This window comes from Sinohyriopsis cumingii, chromosome 8 (genome assembly GCF_028554795.1).
Source record: "Sinohyriopsis cumingii isolate HCF-2022 chromosome 8, ASM2855479v2, whole genome shotgun sequence".
NCBI lineage: Eukaryota > Metazoa > Mollusca > Bivalvia > Unionida > Unionidae > Sinohyriopsis > Sinohyriopsis cumingii.
This window is the reverse complement of record NC_142968.1, coordinates 71,569,968-71,582,456: the sequence shown is the minus strand read 5'-3', so window position 1 is coordinate 71,582,456 and position 12,489 is coordinate 71,569,968. Positions and strand designations below refer to the sequence as shown.

Here is a 12,489-nt window from a genome sequence, read left to right as displayed (position 1 = left end):
CGGGGTTTTCCCGGGATCTTCCTCCACAATTAAAACTGGCCACCATTTATAGCCTATTTCGTGCTGAAAAATGGCGTTAAACCATGTAACAACAATAAGAAACAACAATTAAGTTAGGTGGAAGTTTGTGGTGATTACTTATCCAGTTACCTATGAGTACTATTTCTGTCTGATATTTTAAATACATGATTAATTTCTGACCCAGAGCCTTTTTCCAATTGTTTGAATTCTTATTGTAAATGATTAAAACAGAATTTGTCTCTGACGAAGTATGTGCAGTTGTCTGCATGTATGATAGTTTTAAATTCCCCTTTCAAATTAGGTATTTCAATTCCAAGACTATTAATGTTTTCTTTTAATGTGATTATTTAAAGATTCTATTGCTATAATATAGAGTATCATTGACTGGGGGCAAACCTGTCTTACTGATCTCTGTATCGTAAGTTCCTCTGTTACTGCGCCATTTATTGATATTTTAGAAGTTATACTTTTGTACATGGCTTTTATCCAATTAATGATATTTATGCCGAAACCACAGGATTCCAGTGCTTTCATGATGAAGTCATGCTCTATTCGATCAAAAGCTTTCTATTGATCGAATAAAAACATAACTCCTTTTTATCCCCACTAGTAAAAAATGTCAGTTATTGATCCAATTAACAATGTGTTATTTAAAATACTTATACCAATCCACCACAGCTTTGGTTGACATTAATTATTATATCTATGCAAGTTTTTATTCTCTTAGTGATAATTTTGCTTAATATTTTGTAGTCAGTATTTAGTTGTGTAATCGTTCTCCAGTTTTTATTTTCGTTCCTATCTCAGGGGCCCCGAGTGGCCGAGTGGTCTAAAGCGCTCACCGTTCCGGATCACTGACATCTCACCTTTGTGGGCGCGGGTTCGAGTCCAAGGCTCGACTAACGTGGGTATGTGGGAAAGCCTGCCAGTAGCTTCTCGTGGGTCGGTGGTTCTTCCCTGGATTTTCCAGGGTTCTTCCTCCACCAGTTATACTGGCCACTATGTATAGCCTATCTTGTGCTGAAAAATGGCGTTAAACCCTTGAACTACAACAACAACAACTAATTATCCCTTCCTTTCAAAGTGTTTGGTTTTCCCCCTTAACAGTTTTATTATTATTTAGCTATTTTAGTACGTCAATTAATTCGTTTTGAAATTTAATATAAAAGTCAGATGTAATCCCATCTGACCTTGGCGATTTGCCTTTACCCAAACTGTTAATTGCTTTACGTATTTCATTTTCGGTAATAAACTTGTCACATTGTTCTTTATCTTGTTGTGGTATTTTTTGGTAATTCGGTTTCTGTATGTAGTTGTTTATAATGTCTATATCTATATTTTGGGTCTTATTAATTTCTGTATAATACTCTTTAATGCCTTTTAAAATATAAGTTTTTTGTCTTTGTAGGTTGTATTATTTTTTTTATACACTCTATTTTCTTTTCCCCACCCCTTTTTAGTTCAATCATTTTGTAGATTCTTCTACCTTTTGTGTACACTTCCCCAAATTTCCCTGCCTTTATTTTGGTAACCTTGAGTGGTATTATGTTCTTTTTTGTTCCATTGTTTGATAATTGTTTCCTCTTGTTCTGTTTTAGAACCATTTTTCCTCTTTATTTCACGATATTTCTCAATCACGCATTGTGTATGCATTTTCTTAGTTTTACTGTAATATTTTGAAACTTGTTTTATTCCCTTTTAATAATTTACCAATGATCCATTATATCCCCATAACGTTTTGAAGTGAGTTCTTTCAAGCGTCGATGCAAATGTCGACTCATCGTCGAGCATGTGAGAATTGTTCATCTTCCATAGTCCTTGTCCCCATATGATTGTATTAATGATCGGTAATTATAGTATCACTGGTTTATGCTCTGAATCTTGTCCTGTTAAAATCAAGCATTTTGTTACTACATCGACATGTCCTTCTGATATACAAAAAGTATTTAGACGGCTCCCCTTATTGTGAGCACAATTTTATGTATATTACCATTTCTTTCCATTAAAATATCTTGGAAACATCTATTATAATATTTGCTTTTAAAAGAGCTTTTATTAATTTATGTAAATTGTTATCAGAATCTAATAGTCCCTCACTTTTATCTAGGTCGGGCAATATACAATTAAATCCCTTCCTACGATGCGTGCTTCTAGGACGTAACGCTTTATGTTAGTTATGAAGTTAATTTTCCTTGGGCTTGTTTCCGCAGAATTACTCTATGTTAAGTGGTTACTGTTAAAAACTATAGCGTCTAAATCCTCTTCTAGTATTTTCACTATCTGCGCTGGCATACCATGTGTCTCATGCGAGTCCTTAAGGTAGATGTTGACGCTTCGAGGCCATAGCCTAGCATAAAGCTAGGTAGGATTCTGAAGTGACACCCTAGTCTTCCGAGAATGTTATGTGGTGCAGTGTTTCCTTGTCCACCCAATTAGTGTTGGATGTGTTGGTGTTAAAATAAAATAATAACAGATACATAAAATAAGTATAATTTCCTCAGGGTTACTCTCTGTTTTGCTCGCCAAATTGCAAATTCTTATGTTATCCCAATACAGCTTAGGTAGTTATACTCTCTTCCCTGTGCCTGGGCTGGCAGTGGGCCTAATTTCTAACCACCCTCGCTTAAAACGTACGATAGTACTAATTTTCCTTAGGACTATAGAGTCCAAGAGAGGGATTCCTTTCCTTTTTGTTTTTGTGGATGCAGATGTTATATTTAATCTGCCAGAGTCATTTTGTCCTTATGCTGTGCATCAGTTTTTCTTGTGTTTTAGTAACTCCCCTTTAAAAGTAAGGACGGCTTTGTCTAGGTCAAATTCATTATCGTTGTTTGTTCTTATCTAAACCTAGTGTATTAAAAGTAATTTTGAAAAAGTATTTAAAGCCGAAAATAAAATATTTAATGTTGAAAATAATAAAGTGTCTAAGTGCTTTGTGTTTTGTTGAGTGAGTACGTGTGTTGCGTGTTGTTATTGGTGTTCCAGGTTTTCTATATGCCTTAGCATATTGTGATTTAATTGTGATCGGTGTTCTTGTTGCACCTTGGCGCAAAAAGAGGATTGAAAACTTCTATCAAGCGGACGTGATGGAAAACACTGTTAAATTGTTTTATATTATCAGTTAGAAGTTCTTGGTTGCATGTTGAGATGCCAGTATTTTAGAAGGGAAAGTCATTCCCTTCTGAAATTTTAAAATTTATTCAAAATATTTAGGTTAGTTATCAAAAAAGCAGTAATCAATAAGCATTGCTTCGGAAACTTAAAAGTAATTAAACCGTGTTGAGTTATAAATAGTCATAAGTTTGTAGTAAATTCCAAGTTGTAATAGTCAGTATTTGTAATCAGATTCAAGTATTTTAGATAAGTAAGAGTTAACCATATGGCAATTTTGAAAGTAATTCATCAAAATCGTCGTCTAACAGGTTCTTCTTTCCTTTTGTTCGTTTTGCTGACTATCCGGCTCTTCCTTTTTTGTACGTTTTCTTGGGGTGGCTCCGTTACAGAGTCTGTGCGAAGCGGGATATACTTCATACAAAGTACCAGGGAATCCATTTATTGATTCTATTTCTTTAGAAATGTATTATCCATGTACATCTTCTATATTCGTGTGTCCAAGTCCATTTCCGTTCCTGGTTTAGAACATTTGTCATCTCGAAAACAATATAATATATCATAGTTCTTGTTCATATCGATTTCTGTTCTTTTTAGTTGAGTTGTTTATTTGTTTTGTGGTTTATACCCCTTTAAATGTCCTAGTGAATCAATCCGAAACCCACCTTGTTAATGAGCCTGATTTTGGCGAGAAAGATCTCCCTTCTCTGCCTGACATTATGTCTGCTGCGGTAGATCCATATTAACACTTTGTTAAAGTTCCATATAAATTGTCAAAATTTCTGAGTCAAAGTCCATTTCCATTCCTGTGTTCTTGCCATGATATATGAAGAAATTCCATATTTCAAATCGTTATCCTAAGTCAAAGTCCTTGTTTTTATTTCCATTTCTGTTCCGTTGTTTTGAGTCATTTGTTGTTTTATCTGTTTTCCCTAGTTATAGATGCTAGTGATCCAGTCTTGTCCACAACGGAAACACGCCGGACTTGGCGGGAAAATATCATAAAATTTCCTCCATTGCCACGGCCATACGTGTTTTTGTGTTGCAGATATAACTTGCGCAGGTGATAGACTACTCGCTGACAACACGTTCCGTAATGCCTAGATTTAGCCTTACGGTAATGCATTTATGCACAGACGATGTCGCCATACATCGTCTGTGAGCTGGAAGTAATAGGGTCTTTCCATTAAAAGCATTTCGTACGTGCGGCATATGATGAACTGAACTCGCTGTTTGGAAATATTGTACAATATACATAAATCACCCTAAGGTATCGCTGTACAAAAAAATCTGGAACCCGAGTACATGTATTTAATAATTAAAAGGATTTATAAAATTCCATGACACTCCTAATATTTTAATAGCATTCCATCACCCACAACCTAATCAATTCGTATTTAAATTGTATGTCCCCACACTGCTCCGTTTCCAGATAACTTGGTTATCCAACGGTTGTGTCATTGAAAGTGGTTATTGTGTCAAGATTTAGTTTATTCAAATTCTTGACATATGTGATGCATAGTAGGAATATAAGATACGCATGCTCTTTCTGAACGCCTTGTACCCCACCCCCAATCCCGATGATAGTTTAGGTCGTTGGATGGATCCATAGGGTCAAGAGGTTTTCGTTTTCACTCAGTTATTTTGTCATTTTTTTAAATACATTTTAATAGCTTTTCATCGATTTTACACACAGTTTTTAAATTTATGACGATATAAGATACTTTTATTTTCCTTCATGTAGACTTAATTCCTGCCATTTTGTCATGTTTCTTGCTAGAACGATCCCATGCGGTTATGCCCATTTACATAAAAGCAGCTCGTCTGATGGAGAACAAAGTTTATTTCTTTAAACACACCTTATATTGTTTACATTTTCTATTTAGTTGGTTTGCTTCCGGACATGAGTGCCATTCTAAATAATCCGGATTCCGCAATGTGTGGGGCAACACGTTTGTCACCAAGGCTTGTACTTGAAGCAGAAGACGTAAGCATGACTATACATGACGTTTCCATTCTTAGTGACGTCAGTATTGTGGCAAAGAGCGGGCAACTGGTCACTATTATGGGACCTTCAGGTGGGAATAAAGGATTTAATTGAGTATTTTTATTCCTTTTTATTATTATAATGATGTAACGTTTTCAACACAGAATATCGGAGACTCTCGTCCTCTGGTAATGAAGATACTTGATTTTTTTATTAAAAAAAAGATGAAATTAAACTGTGCAAATTCGCGAACACACACTGACCCAGCCCCCTTCACTTGCTGATAAAAGGATTCTTGTATATATAGATAGATAGATAATTGGATATATATATATATATATATATATATATATATATATATATATATATATATGTATATAGAGAGAGAGAGAGAGAGAGAGAGAGAGAGAGAGAGAGAGAGATAGATAAATAGATAGATAGACAGATAGATAGATAGACAGACAGACAGATAGATAGATAGATAGATAGATAGATAGATAGATAGATAGATAGATAGATAGATAGATAGATAGATGGTTGTACAAGTCATTATCTGACTAGACTCCTTTAATATTTCTCGCTACGCGTTTAAGAATCATTCCCATATTCATAACTCTTTTGGCCCTGACTGCATCACTTGTACAGACATATTGATCTGCAAATGTAAATATTCCAAATCACCTCTAATATAAACATCAAACATTACAACTTTCTATATGAAGAATCACCTGTTCAGTTTGTCTTTAGTTTTATAACATAAGCAGTTTTTTTTTTCTCTCTCTCTCTCTGTCTTTCCATGTCATCAAAATCAAATTGAGTCGCATACTAACATGCGTATGACAGAATCGGGAAGGAATGTTTTAACTGAGAAAAATATAAACGAAAGCCGTGTAGTAGGCTTTGCTGGCAAAGACGCCACTTTAGGTCACGAAATAAGCTCCGGATACAGTGTAGATTGTTACGTAAATCTGATTTAATTCATATTTATTTTAATTCAATTAATTGTCAGTTTTTAAATTTTTTGTTCTATTATGTGCTATTATAATGTAAATGTTTTCACTGGAGACGATATTTTTCCAGAAATCAGTTGACCTGAATCATTCTTTTGTAAACACAAGGTGTTAACCTAGATCCTGACCTTGATTCAAAATTAGTAGCAGCAACGTAAACAATTTCTATGTTTATTTTAAAATGATTTTGTTTTTGTTGTCGATGTCATGATTTAAGATGTAAACAATTTTTTTTTTCTCGGAGTAAAATCATTGGTCTAATCAAGACCATATTCTGTGTATGTGATTCTTTTAACATGTAAACACGTTCACGTGGCCCTGTGTTTTGCAATTCCGGTTTTTCCATTACTGTGCATCTGTTAGTTTTAATAGAGATGCGTAGAGATAGATTTCTTAGTTTTTGGCTTTTTACACTGATGTCAAGTTATTTTGTTATAGTCAGATTTTGAGATATAATTTTCTAAAAATCAGTTAGATTTCAAAAGGATTAATTATATTTTTATCTGGAAATATTTTGAAGAGTTCTCACACACAAATTTTAGAAAACATTGCTTATAAATTTGACTTGGATTTCCAACACCGGAGTGTCATTATTTGTATTTCTACAAGGAACTGTAAAAGACAACACAGTACAGAGTACAACATACGTCATCGTCATCCATCTTTGATTTTCCATTAGGATTCGAACTTATTTGAATATTTATTACTAAGACGTTTGCGATTTAATTCGTGGGTTTTTCTTGGATTATGGTTGGATTATTATTGGATCATTTTTGGATTTGTTTCTTGAAACAGTAAGTTCTTCTCCTTTTTCCATTTTTACAGAATTTTTCAAGGGAAAACATTTTTTGTTAAATTTTATAAAGCTTGTTGTTTTCACTCTTTCTGTGTTACTGTTTATTAGAGTTTAAAAACGTAACAAGATCTAGATGGATGTGGATAGGTATCAAAGGCGGATATGAGACCCCCAACTCATCACTTCCCTTAGATAGCTTCCGTACTCTCGCTCTATCTCCCTGTCTCGTCGTTTCTCCCCCCCATATATATATATATATATATATATATATATATATATATATATATATATAATTAATGAATGTTAAAATATCTGCTGAAAATATTTTTTTGTAATATTATACAATAAATATTTGATGATTTTAAAACTTAATCCTTGTTCCTATAGGGATATACTTTACAACATACACCTGTAATTTCAAAACGAAGATAATTGTTTCCATTTGAAGGGTCTGGGAAGACATCCCTGCTTAGCACCATCGCAGGCAGACGAAGCCCTCAATATGGTTTTATTAAATTGAACGGCAAACCGATGGACAGAAATTTGCGTCGAAGTCTTGGATTCGTTCTTCAAGAGGGCACCTTTTTCCCTAGCCTAACTTTATGGGAAACACTATACGTACGTTTTCGTTGCCAGTATTGCATGCCCTATAATGATCTTTCACTGCATCAGTGTTATCTTTCCCTGTCAACGCGTCTTTCAAAAATAAAGTGTTTAATCTAGAAAATTTGGAAATAGTCACACACTTGGTAGAACGTTAAGTGTACAGTTAACTGAAATACAACATACATACGACCCGATTGTGCTTGGTTTTGAAGTATGAATCTCAGGTTAAAGCTCATAGTCCAAATAATTTGATCTTCAGTAACTTTGTGTAGAAGGAAATTAGAATCATATACCTTTGAGGCTCTTTTTTAACATTGTTTTGCGCAAATACCGTGCTGCTTTCCATTATGTATGATTTCGCCAAATAAAAGATGATTTGCAAGTTTCTATGTTTTTGTTTGTTGTCTTGCTTTTTTAAATCTTTGACCTGAGTTATGCTTCAAAACATTTCTAGAATATTGAATCAGGAGCCAGGGAAAACATTTTAGTCTCTGTTTTGGAAAAGGATAAGAGACATTTCTAGGTAGCGTTTGACAAAACATTAATTACCTTTTGAGCTGCCTAAATAATACACTAACTACAATAACTACTTGCCAAACCGGTAACAAAATAACTTAATCAAATTAAAGACTAATGGTATGGTAATATTAATCAATTGGAAGATAAAAGGCTCCTGGAATCGAAAACGTGATCTCTGCATTTGGAATCCCATAATTTTAGCCTGAGCATATATTGTCAGCAGGAAATGCTGCATGATGATCCTACGATGAGAATAATGCAAAAAAGAGATTGAAAAGATGCTTTAGGGGAAACACTTGAGGGATGCAAATGTATGAAGACTCAATTGATGAAACTATGACTATACCATTGGAAACGAGAAAAGACTCTAACTTTATCACTAATCCAGACCTTTTTGAAGGGGCGAGGGCCCGATAATGTGCAGAGATTTTCATTTTGGTATATATTTCGCTCCAGGCTTGAAAGTCGGATATACATAATTATACCCTCAGTCTTTCCGTCTGTCGTTCCCTTATCAAATCAGCTCCCAAGTAGCTCAGTGGAAATTCATGAAACACTTTAGTTATGCTGCCCCTGTGGTACTCACATGCGAGAAGAATGCAGTTCGTGGCTTCTGCTCATGATAGATAGTCAACGGTAACATTTACCAAACTTTAGTGAAGGTGACAGTTTTACGAAGCCCTTTACATGTTGTAGCCTCCAAAATGTGCATGATATATTTGATGAATTTCGCTTTGAGGACTTTGTCTGTCAATGCAGTGGAATAGTAGTGGTTGAATATATTAAAAAGCGGAGAAGTAGCTGTAGAAAACTTTCGACGTTGCTTAAAAGTTATTTTTGTTTCCGAACTTATAATAATAATAATAATAATAATAATAATTATCATTATTATTATTATTATTATTATTATTATTATTATTATTATTGTTGTTGTTATCATTATTATTATTATTATTATTATTATTGCAGTTTACATTAATGATTCGTTTGCCAGAATCCATACCGAAAGCAGAAAAACTTAAGCAAATCGAAGAGCTGGCAGAAGTTCTGGATGTTAAGAAATGTTTAGATACAAGTACACTTTAGAGACTTTCAAAATTAATAATATAGCACAAACGGAAAACTTTATATTGACGAAAGGAAGAAAATAAAGTATTCTCTGTTTCAAGTTTAAACTGTATTTAGCAAAACAATGGTAATGTTTTCTTCCTGATGGAAAAGCGTTTCAAAAATGTATCAAACATCAAATTTTATTTCTTAATATCTTTTGGTAATATTTCTATCCCACATTATTTCTCTTTCGCATATTACTGTGTATGTGTTTATTAGCATATTTTATTTCAAAGTTAAATTAAAATATATCCAGGTTCCAAGTCTCTCATTCTAAGTTGTAATTGTGCTTTCTTTTTTCTTTCATGGCCTTTATTTTAGAAATGCCATTTTTCATTAAGCTTTAAGTCCTGTGCTGATTCATTTGATGGATTCAATTCAGGAATGCGAGACATGTTCAGCCCAGGTCTGTCTGGATGGGAGAAAAAGAGAGCTAGTATTATATGTGAGCTTCTAACCAATCCGGACATACTTCTTCTTGATGTAAGTAGAAAAATATTGTCTGGAATTGGAGAATCTTTAAGGTACTGTATTTACATTTGACTCCTATCTGCAGTATTATGCTACACTGGCAGATTAGAGTTTTCATTGCAGGAGCCATCATTCATTTCAAGTATTACCGCTCCGGTGGCCCAGTGGTTAGAGCGTCCGCCTCGGATGCGGGAGGTCGTGGGTTTGATCCCTGGCTGCGTCATATCAAAGACTTACAAAAATGGTACTAACAGCTGCCTCGCTTGGCGCTCAGCATTAAAAGGTTAGTGTTAGGACTGGTCGGCCTGGTGTCAAGATAATGTGACTGGGTGGACATCATGCTACATGTCTGCGGCATGATGCCCCAGTGCTAGACGTCACTTTAAACTGCCACACTGCAGACATCGTAGCGATATGACTGAAAAAATGTTAAAGCTACGTATAAATCGAAATCACAAACACAAATACATACTCATTTCAAGTAAAATGCAAAGAAGCCGTTATTGTGGCGCATGCGTATGTAGAACTGGAACAGCGGTGTTATAAGTCACGTATTATCTGTTATTATAGTAAATACAGAAAGATCTTTGTCTCGGAATAACTCACGAGACTATCCGATTCAAATATTTCCGGTTGGCTCACATCAATAAGTCAAATTGAAACGTAAAATCCTATATATCAACAACAGTAACATGTATTAACGTTTAATATTTAATCATTGCTATGTTTCAAAGAGACGATTCAGATTAACTGACATTGTACAATGCGTATATTATGCTAGAGAGGATATGAAAACGTTTGATTTGTATATCTTAGAAGGACATTTGTTTACACTGAGATGAGTTCCTCCTTTCCTGCGTTCAATGATATCTTTGCCATGATTACCTTGAAATGCAAATTAAAAACAACACATATTTAACCTCATAATACAATTAACCAAAACTGTATCCATATGTTGAAATCGAAACACGTGAAGCTCAGAGGCGATTCGTATGGAATAGTTGAAGCAGACTGAGTAGCGGTATGTAAATACGGTCTCCATATATATATATATATATATATATATATATATATATATATATATATATATATATATATATATATATATATATATATATATATATATATATATACAGAAAGAGAGAGATAGAAAGAGAGACTGCGTATGTGTGCATGAGAGGCTAGGAGTGAATATGTTCTGAACAAATATTTACAAGATCACGCACACAGTCATATGCAAACTGTTCTATTCACTATCAATATTATTTGTCATTGAGCAAAGGAACCTACTTCGGGCCTTGATTCTAGCACAGCACTTACCCTGATGCAGCAACTGAGGAAATTGGCGGACGAAAAGAACAAGATCATCATCTTCAGCATCAATCAACCATCCAGTCAGGTGTACCACATGTTTGACAAGCTTCTTCTTCTGGCTCATGGGAAGGTGAGTGAAACGGGTTCACCAGAACATGAAATGACGTTTGTGAACATTACAGTGTGGGACCTTTTTATAAACACAAAAGTCTTCTTTTCTTAGGATCTCCGGATGGTAACGATGGTTTTACTGACACAAAATGAGTTTTACACTATAAAGCAAAAAACTGTTTTTGATAGTCTGATTCATTTTTAAACGTTATATCAGTAATAAGAAATAATTAAAATGCCTCAAAGCTCAACGTCATATGAAAGGTCTGGACGTTAGAACGGCGTCAAAATCTTGGACAGTATATTGTGGTTTTCAGTTCAAACTGCTTCCCAAATGGCGCTCTCACTTCCTGCACAAAAGTCAGTGTCACCGCAAGATGAGATCGTCTACGGGTACTTTCCTCCAGAAGGTCCTATTGTCTTTATTTATAAACTTATGAAAGACTTTCAACGCTTTTCACAATCTCAACGTTTGACAAGGTTATCTATTATAACCAAATGTTGCTCAGTTATGGGTCAGAACACTTTGATTTTACAAGGACTATACATTCCATAAAGTTTCTGGAATTTTGTAATTGTTTTTCTTCATATTATTTAATAGGGCTTCTTGCGCATCATTATACAAACAAATAGCAATTGTCAGCTGTTATTCCTAATTTTGCAGTTTGTTCGCCAAACATTTAAAGGAAAAAAAAAGTGAACTAAAAACTCAGAACGAGGCTGAACAAAGAATCAAACGTTTATTCACACGACATGTCGTTGTTAACACCGACACGTATGAAGCTTTTTGTAGCAGAAATTATGTTGGACCAGTCTGAAACGTAGTACATTATTAGGTGCTTTGCAATGAAATGTTCCTATCAGCTTTATTTTGCCTTCAGGTGGCGTATGTCGGACAGAGGTCAGATGCATTGCTGTATCTAGAGCACGTGGGCTTCAAATGTGAAATCCATTATAATCCTGCAGACTTTATTAGTAAGTGTAGATTGTAAATGTATTAATTCAAATATGAAAGAAAGAAGCAAAGTGACATGGAGGAAACTACTTACGAATATTATTCCCGAAGGTCAAAATGTAATTTGCTCCCTGATGTAAAGTTTAAGAGCATAAAACCTGAGGTAGCTATATGTTTTTGTTTTTGTGTGTTTGGGTTTGTCTTTGTGTGTGTGTGTGTGTGTGTGTGTGTGGAGGGGTGGGGCGCTCGGATATTGTCTAGGTTCAGACTATATTTTTTTGTATCACTGACTATAGCTGTTCTTTATCGAAATATAATTGGTTGGTTTGCTACGTTACTACATGGCACATTGACTGACAGCTGGAGATTGATGCCTGATTTAACCGAGTACAATGATGATTGGTTGTTACAGAAAGATTAGGCTGGGACCATGCATCACGTGTTTAATATTGAGACAGAAAAGCTGTATTTGCTTTAG

The 12,489-nt window shown here is 34.6% G+C and overlaps 1 protein-coding gene and 1 pseudogene across 2 annotated transcripts; both read left to right on the top strand.

Moving 5' to 3' along the window:
* Positions 1-5,027: 5,027 nt before the first annotated feature.
* Positions 5,028-9,216, top strand: LOC149793791 (uncharacterized). The gene is made up of 3 exons (XM_089967781.1): positions 5,028-5,210; positions 7,374-7,543; positions 9,020-9,216. Exons 1-3 carry the CDS (start codon positions 5,036-5,038, stop codon positions 9,134-9,136), a joined length of 462 nt encoding a protein of 153 aa, XP_089823907.1. The 5' UTR covers positions 5,028-5,035; the 3' UTR covers positions 9,137-9,216.
* A 339-nt stretch (positions 9,217-9,555) lies between these two features.
* LOC149793790 (protein white pseudogene) lies at positions 9,556-12,048 on the top strand (annotated as a pseudogene). The gene is made up of 3 exons (XR_016422884.1): positions 9,556-9,643; positions 10,914-11,075; positions 11,938-12,048. The product of XR_016422884.1 is annotated as a protein white pseudogene (transcript).
* Positions 12,049-12,489: the final 441 nt, after the last annotated feature.